At 48.5% G+C, this 22451-nt stretch overlaps 1 protein-coding gene across 6 annotated transcripts in view; it reads left to right on the forward strand.

Moving 5' to 3' along the window:
- The window catches only part of Lef1 (lymphoid enhancer-binding factor 1), a 98910-nt gene that overhangs the window by 53939 nt on the left and 22520 nt on the right, over nucleotides 1-22451 (forward strand). For 4 of the 6 annotated variants that reach the window (XM_005406198.1, XM_005406199.2, XM_005406202.2 and 1 more), the window contains exons 4-7: nucleotides 11992-12124; nucleotides 18196-18286; nucleotides 19958-20041; nucleotides 21940-22062. In XM_005406198.1, the coding sequence (XP_005406255.1) occupies nucleotides 11992-12124; nucleotides 18196-18286; nucleotides 19958-20041; nucleotides 21940-22062 (431 nt within the window). The remainder of the gene's footprint in view (nucleotides 1-11991; nucleotides 12125-18195; nucleotides 18287-19957; nucleotides 20042-21939; nucleotides 22063-22451) is intronic. The other 2 variants (XM_005406200.1, XM_005406201.2) reach the window with 1 other exon arrangement.

Genomic DNA, 22451 nt, shown 5'->3' on the forward strand with positions numbered 1-22451 from the left:
AGGGGAAATCCCCTGTGGCAGACCACAAGTGGCCCGCGAAGGGCACTGGGGTCCCCGGGCAGAATCCAGTCCAGCACTGCCCTCCCAGCCAGCCCGGGGCTCCTCTGTCATTCTCTTGGATTCCAGGACTCCCTAAGCTGATGCATGTCATCCACAGGAAGACTTGTTTCTCGAGGGAACTTGCTAGAACCACGGCCTCTTCTCTGTCCCCTCTGTGACAGTAGCCCGTCTGTTCCTCAGCCTGGACAGCTGCTCTGAAGCCCGTGCCACCCTGAAAGCTGCGCTAACCTGGTCTTTCTGTGCACTCGAAATCACCTCGGCTGTTTAGATGCTTGTGCCAGTTGTTTCTTCTGGATCACTTTCTAAAGTAACTACGTCCCTTTTTTCTCTACATTCACTGCTCCTTGAGAAGTGAAAAGGAAAGGAAGACAGTGCCCGTGCGTGTGCCCGTGCGTGTGCCCGTGCATGTGCCCTTGTCTTCTCCTTGTGTTCCAGGACCCAAAGCCAGGGCTGTCAGCCCGGGGACAGGGAGCTGGGCATGGTAATGAACGAAACTGCGGCGTGTCCCACATCAGCAGGAAGCAGTCCTGGGCCAGGCCTTCTGGATAGCATGGCTCATTCTGCAGTGGCTCCACATGACGATCCAGGTTGTGGTCCTGTTGCTTATCAAGGAGACCAAGGGCTGAAATCAGAGCGTAGTTCCCCAGGGAGTAGGGAAGAAGCCGGTGTGGGCCAGCGCTGTGCTGGTAGGAGGGTCTTACCCAGCCAGCATGGGGGAACGGGGATATCACACATCAGTCAGCGTCCATGGTGTGGACAGTCCCGCGCTCAGCAAGCTCAGGCTGCCAGCATGATAATGATGGGCTCTCAAGTTCCCAAAAATGTGGCCATCGACCGTGTGGCGAGGACGGGCTGGCTTCCACGTGCCACCCTGAGCTCAGGGGCATGTCATTTCCAGGCTCCAGGCAGAGACAGGCAGATGAGGCCCTCGGCATCTGCCCAGTACCTGGCAGCAGCCACCCTAAGAAGGATGGGAAGGCAAGGTGACACTGGAAGGAAATTCCCCACCCGCAAAAGTACTGCAGAAAGGAATTTATCCCTGACTGTACATTCACACAGTGTCCTTTATCACGAGCAAAGAGCAGCCGCTGTCATCTCTGCTCCTCTCGCTTTCCATGGGCAGTAGGAAGTTTCTTTTTTATGATGTATAAATAGAATTGAAAGTCTGTTTAGAGGTCTTTACATTTTGTTTCTTCTATTTTTACACCATCGCAGCAAATGTTTTCAAAGGTTTTCTATTCTGGCTCGGCTTACCAGGGTGCTTGGATCACACCGCGCTAATGACATAGAAAACCGGTTTGTGTAATCGGTTTTGTCATTTAAGTGCTGAGCCTCAATTTCCAGCTCATTTCAGGATTTTGGTTTTTACATCCAGAACCAAAGGTTCTTTTTGCTTGACTCATACGAGTATATCCTGTGAGTGACAAGGCCTCGCCGTGCTGCTTCTGCTCAGGATTAGCTCTGCCCTTCCTCTCCGGTGTGCTGCAGGGAGGAGTGGGCCGTGCCTCGTGGGTGGCGGCAGGTGCACAGAGGAGCGTTTAAAAATCTCCCCAGCCGGCTGAGTCAGCGCTCTAACCTACAAGAGATAGACACCAGTTAGCAGCTTTGCCTCAACGTAGAATGAGTTGTTACCGTTTTACATTACTTGTTATAATGTTTGGTTTTAAATTTATTGACTTCATCTTTGGAATGGGATATTGAAATCGAATTTTATATTGCCAGTTCTTGCACTTTTCTGATTTGACGGGGAGGGAATGGTACTAGGGATTGATCCCAGGACCTTTGCGCTGAACTACATCCCCAGCCCTTTTTATTTACTTTTATTTATCTTTATTTCAAGACAGAGTCTCCCTAAGTTGCCTAGACAGGACTCAAATTTGCTATCCTCCTGCCTCAGCCTCCTGGAATGCTGAGATTTCAGGCATGTGCCACCACGCCCAGCCTGATTTTCAGTTTCTGTATAGATAATTTTCCTGTTGTTAGATCGCTATGTTTTATTTAAGATGGCTTTGTTCATTTAAGTCAAATCTGAGTTGAGGGGGGAATCCCACCGACAGATTTTTAAACTGTTAGCATAGCTGCCTGATAGAAATAAAATTGAAGGAACAAATGCCTGTCGTATTTATTTTTTAAAAAAAATTCTTTTGGAAACAGAGTTTTTGCTTTATAGTTGAGGCTGGCCTTGAACTCACTGTTGAGGCCAGGCTGGCCCCAAACTTGCAGCAATCCTCCTGCTTCAGTCTCCTGAGCACTAGGATTGCATGTGTACACCACACCCAGCTCATATTTATAATTTAAAATTCTCTATGATGAATGTGATCATTATGTGTATTTAAAATGTACCAATAAAATCTGATTGGAGAAAAAATAAATAAAATTTTTCACATACCTATATTAAAAACAGTAAAGGCAAATGACTAAGATTACTGTAATTTTAGTAGTAGTTTTATTTAATGTAGTTGGTTAGACATGTAACCACACTGTGTAACCAGTGTAAAAATGTCAATAGAGTTCACATTCTTCTTTGCACATTGTGTTCAAAATCTCATGTGAATCTTAAACAGCGAGATCAGTTTGGGTGGGCCCCAGTTCAAGGGCTGCAGTGCTGGTGACCCGCAGCCACTCTATCCGGGGCCAGGACGGTGGAGTCACTGCAGCGCGTATTTTATAGTCCAGGGAAATGATTTGAGTCTCTGGATTAACTTTAGCTCGCAATTATTTACACTCTTAGCCCTCATTTTACTGATAGAAGTCGAACCCAAAATAATTTATTTGCTGTATTTTTTCCTTTTTGACTTCCAAAAAGTCTTCAGCAACTTTGGTAGAAAAATGCAGGTCCCCACAGACTGAGTGTCTCCTTTCATGTAGCGGGCCACCTCGTTTTAGGCAGAGAATACTTGGCACATAATCTTAATCTATTACAGTTGGGAAAGCTTGTTGGAACCGTAGAGGCCCAAGGCCTTCCTGTGAGTGTGCTGTACACACTTCATGCCCCATCTTAAAAACCAGTTTTATTGACACTGAAATAAGGCGATTCCTTTCCCTGATTACTTCAGATGGCAAAAGCTAACCAGGTATAAGTCTGCCAGCTTTGCCCTCTGAAATTCTGCACCATCTCTGGAAATCCAAAGACAGGAATGTCCCTCTGCTTCCCCAGCTGGCCAGTTCTGTGGCTTCTCTGACTGTGAGCCCCTGGGCTTTGTCTCCCAGGCCCATGCCGTCTTCCTCTTCTGATGACCTTCTGATGCCCTCCCCCTGTTTCTGAGCTGCCTGGCATTCTGCCCCTTCCTGGTGTCCAGTGCCCTCTGTGACCCCTGTCCCTGGGTCTCGGGGAAGACAGCCTGCTGCCTGCCTCTGGGCTGTCACACAGACACAGGAGGATCATTTTCGACTTCTCACCTGCCTTCCCTCCCCAGTTTGTTTACCCTCTGTTACTTCCCAGCTCCTGCACCACCGCGATCAGCTTGTTGGTGCCTGTACGTCACCATGCGGCAGTCGGCAAAGTGTGTCTCTTGGGATGGGGCAGGGTCAGTGGCCCTCACTCGGTTCTGGTCCTCCTCTGCGTGCACTGCAGCCATGGATCTCTGGTTGTATTTGTGGGTAAAAACTTCACGTCCCCCTTCCGATTTTCAGTCTGTGATCCAGAAAGTGCTGGGCGCCTTGGAGTCTTCCTGTGTACCCCGCACCGTTCCTGGGCCCAGCAGGTGCCCGCCGCGCAGGACCCTAGGCACCTGCAGCTCTGAGTTCCGGCCTTCTTGTCCCTGACCCCATCCACACCCCTCTCCTCCACCTTGGGCTCTGCCCCTGTCACTGTGCTTGTGACCTTGGACCACTTTGAGCACAGGAAGCCTCACGTTTGGCTTGCTTTGTGCTTCCTCCTGATTTTCAGAGGAAGATCTTCCCTCTGAAGGATTACGGAGCACTCAGAGCCTGAGGGTGGAGGTGCTGGGACGTCAGTCAGACGGCCAGAAGTTACAGTTTCACACATTTGAGGTCATTTTGCTTCCCGACCTTTCTTGGCTTTCTCTGCTTGAAGCCTAGGGTTACCGCAAACAGTGGGTCACCTCTAGGCTCCCAGGGTGAGTTGTTCCCAGGGGCTCTGACTCTTCCCCATGCTCACTGTGAGAGTCTGTGAGTTTGGAGCAGGGGGATCCGTATCTAATCCTCACTGTACCACAGACAACCCCGTATGACCTGGGCAAACTCAACCGTCCTGGGCCTCAGTTTCCTTATCTGAAAATGGAGAGAAAAGTTTGATGACAGCGTCAAGCATCAGTCCTCGCTTCCAGAATGGAGCAGATTCTCAGTGACTCCCCTGGTTTTTCTCATCTGTGCGCCCAGATTTGTACCTCTGGTCACCTGCACCCCTCTAATTGCTGTTCCTTGATGCGTTTCCCTTCTGCCCTCTCCGTTTCATAACACATCTGGGGCATGATTAGTGACTAATAGATGGTAAGGCAATTATATGGCTCTAGTCAACCCTACAGGCTCAGATAATTAAGTTAAAATGAAGCTTAATTTAAGGTTCTGCATAACCTTTAATAGAGTTGTTGCGTTTGAATATAAAATGGCTTTTCTGAAACTTTTCTCAAAAGGCAAACAGTTGTCCAAAATCTAATGTGTTGACTGTTAATGTTGGAGAGAAAATCAAAGCTCTTTAAAAATTTTCTCCAACATGAGTGGCTCCTGACCCCCGACACCGCCTGGGGGTGGTCCCCGTTGCAGGCATGCAGCGTTTCTTGTGCGCTGACCCCCTGGTCTCCCCGGCGTAGGAGGAGGCACGGGCCAGGAGGTGCTAAGCCAGCCTCTGGGCCCCTCCCCACTGCAGCCCTCCTGAGTGTGAGTACACACACGCTTGAAGGTACAGCCTGAGCACGTGGGTGAAAGAAGAAATGCAAAACTGGCCGGCCCTCAGAACCTGCCTGTGATCGGAGTAACTGTAATCTCTGGTTGTCGCAGTGGAGCGCTCCAGCGTAAAGAAGGGCAGGTTTGAGTCATTTGGGGGAAAATGAACACACCGTGCGACCATACTGCTAAGTGAAATAAACCAGACACACAGGCTTGAATATCTTATATAAGAAACCCAAAGTGTAAATAAAGAGCAGAACAAAAGGTAGACGATAGGAAGCAGGCAGACAGAGCTTCTGCACATGGGAGGGAGCCAAGAGATGGGGGAGTGGGGAGGGAGGAGGAGGAAGGGAGGCAGAAAGAATGGACCAACTCGCCATGAGGAGTGTGAGCGTTATGTCCTGCAAAGATGGAGTAACAGAGAAAAAAAAACTAAGAGTCGCGTGTACAGTGGCACTTTAACTTATCTGCAAACAATTAATTCATGGTAGCTTCTTGTAAAGCAAAGAAAGAAATCAAAAAGGTTAAATGCATTGTCTTTGTCTTTACTGATGTGGCTGGACTGCACCATCTGCCCTTACACAACTACCCCCCACACCCCACTACCCCAGCCTCTTCAAGCTGGGCACAGTGGTGCGCACCTGTAATCCCAGTACTCCGGAGGCTGAGGCAGGAGGATCGCTGCGAGTTTGAGGCCAGCCTGTGCTACATAGTGAGTTCAAGGCCAGCCTGAACTACCTCATAACTCCTCATCTCAAAAACCAAAACAATAAAAACAAAGAGGAAGCCTGTGCTAGTCATGAAAGAGGACAGTGGAGATTCAGCGCTGTAACAGGTTTACTGTGCCGCGGCTGCTTTGAGGTGGGTGAGACAATTTGGCAGGGATGCCGGGGCCTCACCTAACAACCAGCGAGGAGGCAGGGACCCTCAGGAGCCCGAGACTGGAGCCCAGCCCTCTCAGCCTGCGATTCTGGCTCTTGGCAGCTAGGAATTGCCTGCCTTTCTTCAGGGTCTATGACAGTAGTGGAGAAGGTATCCACAGGTGCTGTTGAAACAGCTCACTCTTGTCCAGCAGCAGATCGCATGCAGCAGGTTGGACTTCATAGATGGTGACCAAGGTTGCATGTCACAAGAGGGATTTGAATGTCATAGAAGACAGTGAGAATCCCCACTGGTGTTCATGAAAGCAGGTTCTAAAGGGATTTGCAAAAAATAAAAAAAATGAAACAACGCTGTTCTCATTTTGTTTAGAAAATGGTTTTCATAGCATACATTTTTCTGTTAGCATGTAGAAGGTTTATCCCATTCATTTAAAATGAATTCAGTATTTTTACATTTCTCCTTAATTTCTAATGGGATAGATATTTACAGATAAATTCACGTAGACAGAAGCTCATTCGGATAGCCGGGGATTTGCAGGAGTATTCCTTGTCCCGGGAGCTGCCGCTGAGATGTGGAGAGAAGGGACAAGCAGAGACTGCTTGTGCTCTTAGACTGGGATCCGCTCAGGACCAAGCAGCCCCTGAAAGCCGAGCACCCTGCACGACTCGGAGATACCCGGGCAGATGCCAGGAGTGGTTTCTGGTCCCCAGCACGGTGTGGTCCTGCAGGATGGGGCTAGGGGTCGCAGGCCCCAGGGACAGAGCTAGGTCTTAGGTCTCAGGCACAGACTGGAAGTAGGTGAGGGCAGAGAGGGGGTGCAGGCATGGGTGAGATACTCATCTGAAGGAAAACTTTTATAATACAGGGTGTCTTCAATGAGTGATTTGAGCTTTTGGCGCATACTGATTCATCTGTTGGCCCTCTTTGCCCTCCCTCCTCTAGTTTTATTAGTGTGTGCTGGCGATACACAATGAATACATTGTGTGTATTCACCACGCGGAGCGGCACATACACACATCACCTGGTAGTCCTTCTCATTTCCCTCCCTCTCCTCTTCCCTTGTCTCCCTTCCCATCTGCAAAAGGTCTACTTCCCTGCTTCTTACTGTCTACCTTTTATTCCACTGTTTACATTACTTATGCTTTGGGCTTCTCCTGTAAGAGAAACCATGCTAATTCACCTTCTGGGTACATAGCCTCTTTTTAATCCATTCCACTAGTGTCTGTTGAGTACATACGATGTGCTAGGACCCAAGTTAGATGTTCTTTTCGTTGTTCCTTGGTATCCTCTGAGTCAGTAGCTCCCATTTTGCAGATGAGGACCGAGTCCGAGAAATTCAGTGGGTGCTCTGAGCACAGTTAGGGACACACCCAGAGCCATCTTGGTCAGCATGAGAGCCAAGCTGCTCCAGCATGGTCCCGGCAGCCGAGCACTGGATATTCAGGTTTAATTGCAGTGCTTGCACTCTGTGATAAATAAGTGGGTTTGGGGTCAAAATCTGGGCATTCAGTCTCTAAAGGTTCACTATCGCTTCCTTCAAGAGACCTGGAGTGGAGTGGGTGCTCGGGGCTTGCTTTGCTTTAGAGCAGCTTAGCCAGTGGTCCTTCTGGGTCCTTCGGTGACAGCAGTCATCTCTGAATGGCTGGGTGCTCCTATCCGGCAGAGCCACAGCTGGCCGCGCTCACTGAGCAGGATGGCTTGGGACAGGTGGAGAGGAGCTGAGCACCATGCTGTGTGGGGTGGGAGGAGCAGGGACAGCAGATCCAGCCAGCAGCAGCAGGACCCTCCCTGCATTGACAGCCACTTGCTGCTGTGGCTGGAAGAGCCCAGCCTCGCTGAGCACGCCGTGTCCATCCGTAGGATCCCTTCCCCTGTGACAGTGACAGGGTCCTTCCCCTTGCAGGAAAGCATTCCAGGCACTGGATGACAGGCTCGGGAATCTGGGCTCCTCAGAGCCGGGAGGAAGCATGTCGCACTCCTCCTGGTCACCTGGACTGCGTCATAGCCAAGGACGCCCTCACATCTGAAAGCCACGGTGGCTGCCCCAGGCCCTCGGCTTAGGTGCACGCAGAGCTGTGTGCGGTGTGGAGCATGGACTTTGACACCGAGCTGGGGGAAAATCACCATGTCCACCTGGGTGTGCGGTGCTTGGGCACCTCAGACTTGGCCCACAGTGAGGAAGTGGCTTTACTTCATAAGTGCCAGGTGTCTTCAGAGTCCAGGAAAAGAAATCCAGTGCCGCCAGAAGGGCTGCAGCGAGATGAAGCATTCCTCATCCTAACCCTGTGCTCTGCGGTTACTGGGAGCACCGTGGATGAAATAAATGCCAGCTATTGGAGTGGGCCCATGGCCTGTCTTGCGGGCAGGCCCCGAACTCTGGCTTGGGTAGCAGTGCGGCTACAGGGGACATGGCTCCGGGGCCCTTCCCAGCAGGGAGCTGAGCCACTCTCTGCCTTTCCCAGAACCACAAACTCCTAGGCTGACAGCTTTCACGGCACCTTGAGCTCCTGCCAGCGCGCACGGGTCATTTCTGGGAATGCTGCTGTGGGAGTGGCTCTCAGGCCTCTAAGTGGCACCCACTCAGTGTCCACAGGCAGTGTGGGTTTTATCAGCTGTGGTGTCACCTGCAGGGCCCCACTGGGCAGCAGCCAGGCAGCATCCCACAATGTCCTCATCTTGGAGAAAGGCAGCCCTTGAGTCTCCACAGCTCTGACCACCACGCTGAGGTCCCTCTTTATCCACTGTAACCCCTGGGTCAGGACAGAGACCACACAACATTTCACTGATGCCACATGCCATGGAGGACGGTCCAGGCGGTCAGCTCCATGTCCAGGACCACACAAACTTGGCTGTGCTGGCAGCAGGCTTGGCGTCCGTCCTAGGGAGCCGGGCCTTACCTCTGTGTCCTCAGGAAAGTCACGTAGCTTCTCCCAGCCTGTCCCCCACGTGGGAGGGAGACAGTGACAGTACCCACCCCGTGGGTGTTGTGAGGGTAGAGACTGAGCACACAGCAGTGCTCCAGCAGTGGTGGCTGCTGTGATTGTTACTAAAAACCAGCAGCCCCCGCCCCTTCCTTTCTGAGGAGAGCTCAGGAGACCTGGCTACAGGAAGTGAGATTCTGGGTGTCTGGCGCCCAGCACAGAGTAAGAGCCCTAGGCTGACTTTCTCCTCCCTGCAGCGGCAGTGCAGGGAATCAAGAGGCCTAGGGCTCTCTCTCTGTGGTGTCATCAGCGCGTCTGTCACTGGGCTGGGGACTGAGCAGTGCCCTGCTGTGCTGAGTGCTGCCAGGGCCCTGGCTTCCACACCCCTTCTACAGGGACCTCTGTTTCTCAGCTTCCTTCAGAAAGCAGCTGGACTCTGTGGCTCGGGGCTTCTTAGAGCTTTGCCACCATCTAAACGCATAGGTGTAGATCTACACCACCTCGCCCATCAACCGGTTCACTTTCTTCACCATTCTTGATGCTTTCTTTTCAGATTTTGCTTGTTTTATTTTTAAAACATACTGTTTGACCCGTTACTTAGCTCTTGCTGTCTGTCCCAGCTTCTAGACCCCTGGGAAGCAAGCTGCACGAGAACAAGCCCCAGGACCTTGCCCCTTGTGTTTATTATCAATGCTGCAGTAGTGCTGGGAACATCTCGGGTGCTTCGCAAACACGCACATGCGCATACACCTGCACAGACAGCTGCGCATCACAGTACAGTTCTGCACATTGGTCTGCAGAGACCGAGGGGAGGGGTTGGCTATTTTTCCCCTCTCTCATTCCGCACCAGAAAATGCACCACACTGTTTGGAGATCGGAACAGTGGGACTCAGAGTGGCCACGTTGTCTCTGTGAGAATCAGCTGGGGCAGCAGGGCTCACACTTCGTGTGTGAGTAGAGTGACATCAAAGGCAGTGACTCTGGGCATCGGACGCCCACTCCCCAGGGCTGCGGACACTTGACTGTCTGGCGCTGTGTCAGGTATCTGCAGCGGGGTTGGAATCCACTTTGTTCCGTGTATACTCTCGGTGGAGATGGACAGCAGAAGGCAAAAATAGGACCCTTAGAATTCCGCTCACGTGTATTGTTGAGATTTCATATTGCTTTTATTATTTGGCCACCAAAATGGATGTGATACTTGTTGGCTGTAACACACCTACTAGTACTGCTTTTGCTATCCATCTTGCAAAATATAAAACAAGGCCAGAGCTTAAATTAAAATCCTCAGCTTCTTATCTCCTTCCCACAGGAAAGCAAATCTGTGTTGAAAACCGTAAAATTAAGAGGAGAGCAAGGATAGCATAATTTAGCAAAAATTCATGGCATCGGCTTCAGAGCTGTTTGACTGGAGGGAGAGGTCAGACATTAAAATGCTGCCTGCTACTGCAGGTTCCTTAAGGTGGTGCTTGGGAAATGAGAAAGGCATGTGAAAAGCAGGGGTAATGTGTAGATTCCCCAAAGATTTCTGCACCGCTTACCTATAACCACCCCAAGAAAATATTTTTGTAGATGTTTTGCAGTTGTGCTTCTTTGGAGACTCTCAGAATGAAGGTCAAAGTAGCCCTTCTGCAGTTGAGACATTCATTTGAGCATTTGGGCATCGTTCTTCTTTTCCATCTTAAAAAGAATGTATACTAACAGCAGCCTGTCCTTGTCCCAGTCCACCCACCCTGCTCAGCATTTTCATACCTTGTATTTCAGGGCCCTGTTCTGTGTATTTGGCAGACTGCGTCGTTGACACTGGAGAAGCATTAAAAGATTTTTAAAAACATTTTACACGTTCATATGCATGGATGTGCTGAGGTGTGTGGAGAAAAACCGTGTGGTTTTGATAATGGTACACAATTTAATAAACGCCAAGGGCTCTGCGAGTTATGCAAGTTCGGCCATTAGAGAGGAGCTGATAATTACAAAGTAGAGAAAATCTAGAATGGAAATTACATCGTTGTCCAAAAAAGGGTGATTTTCCCTCCCTTTACCTCTGCCCCCTGCAAGTTGTTGGGTGGAGGTTGTAATGATAGGGTGCAGAAAGAGTGAAGTGTTACCGGGCTGGTTGCTCCTAACTTTCCTGAGGGTAGGCCTTCCCCTTGGAGCTGCATACTTCAGCATGTAATTTGTAAAAAGCATCAAATCCGAAATTAGTGCACACCATAGATGTGGCCCCCATTGGCGACATGGACCTACATTTTAACCAGTTCGAGTTGTGTGCTGTTTGCAGCACTGCTCTTTTTTTTTTTGAAAAAAGTAATAGTACTATGAATATTTGCTGGAGAAACTGACTTCAGATATAGCTGTACATCCACAGTACCGTCAAGTCTCTGTAATTCAAAGTGATTATGGTGCAGGCGTGCCCGAACCAGCGAATTCATTACATTCTGTTCATCCTAAGCCCACGTTACTCACTACTAAAGTGCTTCCAAATGAGACCTTCCGGAGATGGCTGTAATTAGTAGTTGGGTGTGACATCAGAGGCATCCTTTACCTGTATATAATTGTGTTCGGTCTCTTTTCTTTGAGGGAAGGGTAGAATTCCTTTTTCTTCTTTATTGTTCTTTAACTAACATAAAATTGTATTTCTAATGTATACTTTTTTTGCATTATGTGTACATTGTGGAGTAGTTGAATCTGCCTAAATAACCGTTATTTTTTGTGGTGAGAACACTTGAATCCACTCCCGTAGCATTTTCCAAAAATGCTATGTGTTATCATTGGGTAGAGTTTCTTTAAAACAATCTCCCCATTAGGTTACCCAGAGTTGCCTTTACTGAGTTGCTTAGCGCCTGGGAGTGGGGTGGTGGACTTTAATTTTGTCTGCAATCAGAATGATCACAGATTACAGGTTGATGAAGTCCAAAGAGATTACCTGGATGTTTAGTAAGTGTTACTGTCGTGTAGTTTCAAACGTCCAGGGTAAGTAATAAAACTGGCCTGTAAACAAGCATAAGTATGCGTGGAGAGTCCTGGAACCCGGGTAACGGACCTAAATCTCTCAGGCCCTGGGGAAGTAGCCAGGTCTCTTTGGGGGACATTCATGGACTTGGAGCAGATTTTCTGAGAGACAGTGTAGGGGCCTCCATGGGCCGGCTCAGTTGCGCAGTCTGGAGTGCTTCTGAGTTTTGCTTACATTGATGACTGGTCTCTGCTCTTGGGTGATGTTGAGGGGCAGAGGAGATAAGAGTCGGACACCCCACTAACCGTGGACCTTGTGCTTTCTTTGCAGTCCAACAAAGTGCCCGTGGTGCAGCCTTCGCATGCAGTGCACCCCCTCACGCCCCTCATCACCTACAGCGACGAGCACTTCTCTCCGGGCTCGCACCCGCCACACATCCGGTCCGATGTCAACTCCAAGCAAGGTGAGCACCACCAGCCCAGGCCCCTGTGAGTTGGGACCCTCAGGCACCTCTGCTCTGGGTCATGGCCTGGATGGAAAGGCAGCTGTGAACAAGAGGAGCTTGGTGCTTTACAGGACCCAGAAAGTTTGTTGTTGCTTCTTTGTCAGGATTGAAAATAAAAAAAGTATAGTAGGGTCATTTTCCAAGTGACAGCTCTGAAAATCTGTGTGTCACGGTACAAACTAATGTGTTGTACATGCAAGCAAATAGCCCAGTGCTCTGCGGTGCACTTCAGCAGGACAGCAGTGCCACACTCGGGGGCCTGTCCCTGTCTCTGTCCCCACCCTCGGGGACCCGGCCCTGGCCCCTGGGTACCAAAGCACACCAGTAACACGTTTCCATCCTAACCAAGCAGTTACATGAGCTGCGAGTAAAACTTCTGCAGTTTGCAGCAGGACTGCAAAACTAGCACAATTCGTGTCCTTCTTTTTCACAAATGATTTTTCCATACTGTAGATCTTCGTAGCATCATCATATTTTTCTTTTTTCCTTGTGAAGCCCAAACTTTCACCTTTCCACTTAGAAGTATTTCATGACTTTGCCTCGGCGTATTTGAACTTCCCAGGGTAACTCTGTGTCCTTCAGGGCCATTTTCAAGTATAGTAAGGGTGACGTTACCACAGGCACAGCAGTGTCATGCTGAGGTCAGCCGATGTGATAACTCAGTCCACAGCTCAGTGCTCCGGCAGCTGCGTATGGGACAGAAGGGCGATTTACATCTCGGGGGCAGAATGGGGTGGCACAGAATTCATCAGATCAGTGCTCAGTTTAACACTTCTAAAAGTGTTTATTTCTGGAATTTTCCACCCAGTATTGTTAGAACTTTGGCTAAGGGGGATGAGTGTGCAAAGCATTGAAGGTGATGTTTTTATAGTTAAACAGCAAAAAAGGGGCAAAGTAGGAGACTATAGCTTTAGATATGTTACCTTCAAGCCTCTTGCAGTTCTTCCGGTTATTCAGTTTTGCTCCTACTTGAAGTTATCCTTTTTTTGTTATTTAGCAGCACCCTTATAAGAAATTAAGCATAAAACTATGTCTATGGAAGTCAGAGCAGCGTGGATTCTCTTTGGCTCCTTTACAGGGATTCCAAGCTCCACTTCCACTTCCTGTACAGAAAGAAACACGTTAGAGAAGGTCTGGCCTGAAAATGCTAACTGTCCAAGTTTGCCTGATGTGCCTGGGCATGGGCTGATAAAAGACAAAGCGCTGTGGTTGTCCTGACCTCTGGCCCCACGTCCCCAGGGCCACCTCCAGGACAGCTTGTCGTCAGGACAGCTGTTGCTTTTCCTCTGCACCGCACACTTGACTTTAACAGGGTGTTCAGAGTTCAAGATAAAAGACCTCATAAAACCTCTTGAAAGCAGAGAACACAAAAGTGTAGAATTTGCCCTGCCTGCATTTCACTCTTCTGTCCAGCTGGGCTTATAATGCACAGCAGCTTTGAAGGAACATGTACAAACAAGTGGTTTTTAGCTTGGTATGGTGGCCCAACTCTGTAACCCAGCACTCAGGAGGCTGAGGCAAGAGAACCACAGTGAGTTTAAGGTTAACCTGGGCTGCATAGTGAGACCCTGTCCCAAACAAAAAACAAGTATCCACAGGACAGTCCCACTCCTGTATTAAACACTGTGTGACTTGAGCTCTTCCACTGTTGAAGTAAACGCTTCCTTCAGACTTAGTTACTGCTGCACTTGGACTTGAGTGGATCCCAAGGACCTTTCCATTATGAAGGCAGGAATCATGTGCAGAGGTTCCAGTTTTCCTAAGGAACATCAGAGGGACAGGCCTGTGGGGACACCATGAGAAGGGGAGCTGAGATAGGAGGCTGAGGAAGAGGCGGAGTTGGGCGGGGAAGTATGATCCGGTCACCGTGAGTTTGGGTGCTGAGATAGGAGTCTGCCTGGAACCATGAAGATGTGGATGACAGACAGATACAGACCCTAAGCATGCAGCAAAGAGTCCAGCGGTATTTCAATATTCATTTATTTATTTAACAAATAGTCCTTATTGCGTCCTAGGCCTTGTTGGAAGTGCTGATTCAAAAGAATAACACTTCGTGGTTTAGTAGCTTCTCTCTGGAGGATTCTAGGCTTAGTTCACTTTTAAAAAGAGACAAGTTTGTGACTGATTACCAGTCATATTTATGTTTCCTCTTTCCATCCCTCCTGGTTTCCTAACTTCTTTTGCTGAATTGTAATTTATACCCTTGCTTCTCAAAGGGTTTTTTTTTTTAAACAAACTGCAGAACTACCAGGGAGGGACTAGTGGCATGACCAGAAGCTGTCTGCTTGCTGTCTCTCTAGTCTTGTTTTAAGTTTACAAATTTTTGTGATTTTGGTCTTCCACATACTATTTGTGCATAATGATCCTGTTTTAAATTATAGATTTGTGCTGGGATCTGTGTATGAGTTGTGAGGGGGAAGAAACATAGTGTGTGTTCACATAAAAAAAATTATATTACAGTAAAAGACACACACTGCATGAATGCCTCTCAGAATACCCAGCCCTGGGTTCAGACACATTCCCCATGGTTCTTGCCACGTTCTGCAGCAGCTCTGGAGTCCTCTTTCCTGAGTGTCTTTAGTTGTGCTGTCCTGGCTGCCTCTATATCCTGAATCCATTCAAAACGTTTTCCTTTTGTGGTCATTTTGACTTTGAGGGGAGCCACAAGTCCCGCAGTGCCAGATCCAGTGAATGAGTCAGGCGAGGACACAGCGTCATGTTTTTATGAACCTGCCTTTCTATTGGATGGCACATGGCAGCAGCATTCACAGTACTTTTGATCACACCTTGTAAAAACATCTAGAAAAATACTGCTTCAGAAAGTGGCAAGAGCAATGAGGTAAGTGTGCTTGAAGTGAGGTGGAAGACCATGAGGGGGATTCATGGTAATGTGTTTTTTAGTATAATAATTTCTTTTTTAAAATTTAAACATCGCTGTATTTTTTATCTCCCCTTGTACTTCATCATCCAGTACCTCTGGGGATACTGTAAACTCTGACATGATACTGAGTTTATGTAATTACACCGGAGTACCTTCATGGCCAAAAATCTAGGCTCAATGGGTCTCTTGTTGCACTGCTGCTGGCCTTTTGGGTGGGTGCATCCCCAGCCAGGTAGAGTGAGTTGGGGCTGAGACACAGGCTGGGCCCTGTGGTCCTGGCAGTCTGATCAGCTTTCCTGGAAAAGGTGAGCACAGCCATGTCTGACCTCTCAAGAACCAGGCCATAGGCACAAGCTGTTTGCCTTGGGACCGATTCTCATTCATGCAAAAACAGAACAACCTCAGGTTAATTCCCTGGGAGTCACCATATTAGTTTTGCACGCACACACCCCGTGTATGTTACATCTGTATACAGGAAAGAGAAAGGAAGTTAATGTCAGTAACTTTTTTCCTGCTGTCAGTCTGGTCCAATTATTAAAAGGAAAGAGCTTTTATAAAATACTGGTTCTAGTTTTGTCTTACCTATTTTAACCTCATAAACAAAAACAAACACTTATACTTTGTGGAAGGTACTTTCCCATACACTTATGACAACCTCTGTTATTATTCAAATGCTACAAAACAGTGACAACTAAATAAAGAACTTCCTCAAAGATCCACAGCTGGTGAGTGGCTAATTCACACAGTCTGACTCCAGAATTATTTTACTTACACTCACAGACTTACTTAGAAGAGTTTCAAAATCCTTCAAGCTGTGCTGCTCAATCAGCAGTAGTTTAACAGGCAATGTGGAGTGTATCTCTGGGACACAGCAGTGGGCAGAGAGATAACACATCTTTGGGCACAGGAAGACAAAGGTCAGGAGCTATTTAGGAGACAGAGCTTCACGTTTTGCTCATATAATGACCTACATGCTCATATATACCTGCAAAATGCTTAACTGTGTCGGCCCAGCCTAGGGAGTGGGTGTTTAAACACTTTTTATTTCACTTTTTTGTTTGCTAAGTCATTTAGAAGTATTTACCGAGAGACTCCTTCACAGACACACAGATTGGTAGTGTGGTCTGCTCTCCTCAAGAGCCTGTACATAAAGGAAGTCATTTGTGCAAATAATTGTAAAATGAAATGCCTGACACCCACGTTCAACGTTAAAAATACAGATAAGTAGGTGAAGACCCCAAGAAGAAATGGATTTCTCAGCGCTGTAAAAATGAGAGAGAACTGCCCAGGACAGGGGCCTTTCACAGACGAGTAGGATTTCAGTGGACACGGTCATTCTAAATTTGCATATCAGACCTGGCGCACAGGTGTAAATGCTACTTCCCTTCGTCCTCCTCCCAGCAGAAAAACCAAGTCCAGCCAGTTTGCCATCATGTCCTGTGGACTCAAGGCCCAGCACAGTGCCTTCCAACATAGAGGAGCTTGGACAGCCACAAGCGGTCACTTCTCTGTGTCCCAGAGCAAAACCTATTTTATATGTACCCAAAAAGAAGTCTGCATGTCGCTTAACGTCCCTGGACCTTACTTTCCGCATTAGTGACATACAGGGGTTAAATTGATCATTCAGCGTATCTCTGACTCCCAGCCATGATTTTCAAGTTCATATAATAAAAACGTCTGCTGAGCTTCTAATGCCTTACTGAGCTGGCCTGGTTGTATTGTCTTCTGTTTTTGTTTCAAACATCAGCAGACCCTGACATTTGGAGATTTCTGGACCTCAGAGCAAGTAGGGTAGCAAGTTAAAAAAGAAAAATCAAAACAGATACAAAAACCTTCCCCCTGACCTGAGACTTGAACAATCACTAGCACAGGCCCCTGCAACTTTTCCAGCCCCAAGGAAAAAAAATCCCAGGGTGTAGAACTTAAGGTCTACTGGGATCAAAAGAATCAGTATTTCTAGGAGAAGAAAAAATGAAAAACTTTAAAAAGGAGATTTGAGACAATTGTTTTAAAAACAGCAAAATGTTGAGAGAGATTAAGACCTTTCTTCTTTCTACCTACTTCCTGTAAGAATTGAGAAGTAGTTTGTTCAAACTTCAAAGTCAAATTAACAACCACTTTGAAAGCAGCATTTTCTTAAGTCATTACCATATGTCCAAGGCCTCCAGTGTCTTTCAGGAGCCACAAGATGCTCTCAGGCATTGTAGGCAGGCACGGAGCCTCTTCGGGAGCATGCACTCCCAATTCTGCCTACCAGCCAGGGTGTTTCCATCCATTGGTGTTAAACTTGGGCGTGTGCTGGGTGTGGGTTCCACCGTGGCCTTCAAGGCCACGACTCGCTGTGACAAGTGATTGTGTGGCTCTTTTCAGAAAAATTTCACCCAAGTACATCAAGTCTGAATTTTTATTTTACATCTTGTGAAATTGTCTTGTTCTGTATGGGTTTGGAGGAGTTGGTTGGTTTTCGCACATAAGGTTAGCTGTCCACAAAAGGCGGTCCTCTGGGAGGAGGATTAGGAGTGACCTCTACGTGGTATTCACAGCTTTGGGGACACTGTCTTGACCTGTCCTCGCCTGGGGAACACAGCTATTCCAGGGCAGCGTGACCTTGGTGTCCGGAGGGCGCCGCTGCATGCGGGGCTTACTGGGAGTCCAAGGGATGGAGACCAAATGAATCGTATCAAGTGTGACTATTGTGGGACTGCCGATGATTCCTAATTAATCTCTGATCCCCTGAGGTGCTGCACTGCACAAATCTGTGTGCCCGTGAGGGAACCAGCGAAGACAGGAACAGGGCAACGACGCACCTGGTCCTCGAGCACCAGACAAGACCACTGGCTTCCATTCTCCTCAGAATAACTGCCTGCCTCTTTCTTCTCCCAAATGAAAGAATGAGGGCAAAACGAATCTTTGAAAAGTCTGTCTGGATGACTGTTTTCCTGGCAGCGGGTTTATTCCTCCAGGAGATTTGGAAGATCCTGATTTTCCAGATGTCTACGTCTTCAGCAAAACTCATGGACTGACTTTTGTTCATTGGATCTCATGAAAGAATGCTGTCCCGACCATACATGTTCCATACGTGTTCACGGCATAAAGCATTCGCTTGCCTTTCTGACTGCAAACACTGCTTCTCTGTTCTCTTTCTTAGGCATGTCCAGACACCCTCCGGCCCCTGACATCCCCACCTTTTACCCGCTGTCTCCGGGTGGCGTTGGACAGATCACCCCTCCTCTTGGCTGGTAAGATCCTCCCTGCAACCCCCAACCAGGGCTTGGACACACTTGCTCCCCGTTTTGCCCCTGGAAATGAGCTGTGTGGGTGTTCACACTCGTGGGATAGAGGGGATTTCACACTCACAAGCAAGGCGCTAAGTTTCTTTCATTTCAATTTGAAAGATTAAGAAACATAGACTTTGAAATGGATTGAATTCGTTTGCTAATATGGGTAGAAAATGACCGTGTAGCCTTTGCTTTGAAGCTTATAGTTTTACGGAGTGGATTTGTGGCTTTGGGCGCTCACTCTGCCTATTCAAAGTTAGCACTCAGGGTGGCTTTTTGCTTTTTCTAGGTTCTTTTTTTTTTTTTTATAACAACTTACACGTTTGAAACATGAACTTGGGCACATTGTGTAACTACGTTGCCTGTAAGTGGGCAAACGCGCACTCGATGCCCGAGCAGGGAGAGGTTCAGGTTCAGCGAAACGAAAGCATCTTTTCGATGTGAATAAAGAATGCAGCCGATTTCAGTTCAGAGGAGCAAAATGTCGATTCAGGGGCTTTCATTTTGTTCAGAATCCAAATACTATTCCTCTTTCTTCGTAATGGTTGTTTATTCCCAAACACATTTTTACTGCTCCCCTCGAGTTTTATAAACTCCTCGACGTAAGGGAAATATGTGGTGGAAAGAAGGAGAGGGGGTGTGTAGCCTGTCCCTACCCGCTGTCACGAGACACCTCCATGTCCCGGGTTGGCTGCAGACCCCACCCCTCGCCTCTCCACTTGCCCCTCATTCAGCATCTTGACTTCATTCAGCATCTCTTCTCCCATTGGCTTGGTGTTCCCACGACGCCACAGGCTGGCCCTGTCTCCCACCTGGACGCTCAGCATCTGTCCCTCAGCAGGGGAGGGCCATGGGGTCCAGATCGCAGTGCACTTTCAGACCTCCATCTTGGATTCTGTCTGAACTTAGCGCCTTGAGGGCAGGGATCCTGGCTGAGGTTTCTCTCAGGCGACTGGACACAGACTGAGTACATGAAAAAAGTGAGAAGCAGAAAGAACAGAGGGAAGGCTGGATTTCTTGGGGTGGAGAGAAATAACCCTTGAATTACTCTTTAATTTCTAGACTCTACCATGTGGATAGAAGGGGATAAAGGGGCAGTGTCTCTGTAATGTTTAGTCATTTTCATGTAAATATAAAATTTTATATCCTCCTTTCCTCCCTTCTCTGACATTCTCAAAGATTCTCAGTTTACTAAGCTGAAGGGGATAGTTCATCATTCTTAGGGCTGAGTTGTAGTCAGGAAGCTTTTGTTTACTTGAGAAAGGGTCTCACTATATAGTCCAGGCTGGTCTTGAATTCACTATGGAGCCCAGGTTGGCCTCGAACTCAGGGCAGCCCTCCTGCCTCAGCATCCTGAGTGCTGGGATTGCAGCTATGGACCACTGTGCCCCACTTCAGTAAGCTTATGAAGGGCCTACTTTCTTCAGAGCAGAGAGAGGAGGGACAAAGACAAGTATTGCTGGGCTCTTTGCTTCCCTAGTGGAGAGGGGGAAAGCTCTCTTCCAGGCTCTCAGAACTTTGATCGGGTGGGGGACAGGTGTGTGACACCCACTGATGCCGCCCCTCCCCCACTCTGGTGCTGGGTGGTCACGGTGTTGCGTCATTGACGGCTCCTCTCTTCTGTGACCTCAGGCAAGGTCAGCCTGTTTACCCCATCTCGGGTGGATTCAGGCAGCCCTACCCATCCTCCCTGTCGGTCGACACCTCCATGTCCAGGTAGGTGGGGTGGCCTTCATGCTTGCATCCTGCACCCCGCTTGCCCCAGCCCCAGCCAGCAGGGCGCCTTCCCGCCTGTGTGTGTGTGCTGTGTGCCTGGCTCCCACCCTAGGTGCCACCGAGGGGCGACTGCACGGGCAGCAGCTCCACCTGGGGAACTGTGGTCACCCGGAAGTCCCCGGAGGGGGCGTGGCCAGAGGAGCTCGCTGGACTCGCCATCCTGGGGCAGGAGGGGCTGGAACTCACACAGTTGGGCCTGAGCTTCCTGAGATTGGCTTCCGCTGAGCAGAGTTGAATCTGTGTAACGCAGCAGTGTTTGCAAATGGCCTGGGACCGCGGGGGTAGGGCCACAGGCGGTGGCGTGCGTGCGCGTTCATCCTAGTGTGCAACTCAAGGCGTGTGTGGACCCGCTTTAAGTGCAGGCAAGGCCACGACGCCGTCTGTGTGCCTGCAGGTGGTCTGTGTGATGCTTTGCTTCTGGAGAGGACGGCGCACCTGCTGGTGCACACACTCCTGTGCCTGTCTGTGTGCGGCGTGGCTTTCCAGGGAGCGAGTGTCCCCCGCAGGGTCTCGGCGCGTGGGCCTCAGCAGGCTGCCAGTCTTTTTCAAAGGGGTGTGAAGCTTGCCGTTTCTCGGTGAACTTCGGCTTTAAAGGAAAAAGAAAGAAAAAATATGCATGTATGTGTGTACATACACATATGTACGATTTGTTTACTGAGTTGTCAATCTAGCTGGCTGGGGTAGGGGAATGGAATTAGTATTCTACCCCCTAAAGTACCTTTTTACACTTTGTGATGCTGTAAGAACTGTCGAATGACAGGATTTTTAGTCATGTATTTTTAAAAATAGTACATGTAGCAGTGCATCATTATTTGGCCAAATACTTGTATTTTTACCATGCCTCCTTAATAGTTAAAGAAATTTCTTTCTGGAATATTACATATCCAGGCAGAGTTCCTTCTTAGATGAAGGAAGTAATGGTATAGGCTGTGATGAAAGACCTGAGACTGTTGTCTCTGTGGAATTTAAGGTTTACTTTAAAACAGTTTGAAAAGCAAGAATCTCTAAGGCATAGCCACATCGCTGCAGAGCTCTTGTTGAGAGTATGGCATTATTTTTCCTGCATGGCAGTTCTCTTCCCTTGTGTTAGCTGGTGGCAGGTATTTTAAGCAGTGCTGTACAAGCATCATCAGGTACAAGCTTTTAGCTTACATAGTTTTTACCTTGATGCAAAACTGTATACCTCCCTGTAATGAAATCTTTCCCTTAACTCTTACCAGGTTTCCATAACTGTAGAACCCTCAGACATGACTGCACCTTCATAGGACATTTTGGAAGCTGAGAATGGAAGCTTGATTAAATGGGAAACTAAAAGAAAACCTTCCTGTCCCTTTCCTACTTGCCCCTGTTACTAATGACGTAGACATTAATGTCTGACATGAACACAGAGGCCAACAACGTGAGAAAGCTTCGCGCAGTGGTTTGCGGATGTAGGCAGAGGTTTTTAAATGAGACTCCTCTAGCTTACACTGACCAGCCACTTGAAAATTAACCTTAATGAAATGCTATATAGGTTCATAATTTTATTTACATTTTTACTTGAAAACTGCTTTGCAAGAAAAATGATTCTTTTTTTTTTTTTCTTTCTCTCATCCTGTGACCTCCTACCTTCCCAGGAGAAGTGTCAAGTTCTACTCTTAGTTTGAAAAAAAAAAAAAATACACAGAATAATTATAATTTTTCAGCTAAATACAGAAAGAAAAAAACAACTGTTAGCCCTCTGTAAGGCGTAGTTCACCCGCTAAGGAAAGCCGTGCCTTCCCCGGTAGCCACTTGCGCCTGGCGCCGGCCGCTGGGGCCCACGGCACACACTGCTGTCTTCTCTGTCCCCCTCGTAGGTTCTCCCATCACATGATCCCTGGTCCTCCCGGTCCCCACACAACTGGCATCCCTCATCCAGCTATTGTCACACCTCAGGTCAAACAGGAGCACCCCCACACCGACAGTGACCTAATGCACGTGTAAGTAGGCGGGCGCACTGTCCCTTCCTCCTGTCATCTTCCCCTCTCTGCTGTAGTGCATTCCGTGTGCCTGGAAGGCTGTGTCCCTGAGCATGGGGCAGGTCCTGAGACCAAGAGGTCAGTGGCCTTGCGAGGTGGTGGGAGCCTTTCCAGGATGGGGAATGTTCTGAGCAGGCTGCAGAACTGAACCCCACTGGGTTTGAATTCAGCCTGGAAAGCGAGAGGCCCGGAGAGTGTCTGAGTGAAGGAGCTGAGCAGGTTTGCCCCACGGCCTCCTGGAAACGCACTGACCCCAGTTTGTGGCTCCTGCAGCACAGAATTGAAGGAAGAGCCACAAGCAGAGCCCAGGGTCCCTGCAGACTGGCCCTGCCTCGGACTGCGAGGGCAGG

The sequence above is a fragment of the Chinchilla lanigera genome, unplaced genomic scaffold (assembly GCF_000276665.1).
Source record: "Chinchilla lanigera isolate Chin_1 unplaced genomic scaffold, ChiLan1.0 scaffold00095, whole genome shotgun sequence".
Classification (NCBI taxonomy): Eukaryota; Metazoa; Chordata; class Mammalia; order Rodentia; family Chinchillidae; genus Chinchilla; species Chinchilla lanigera.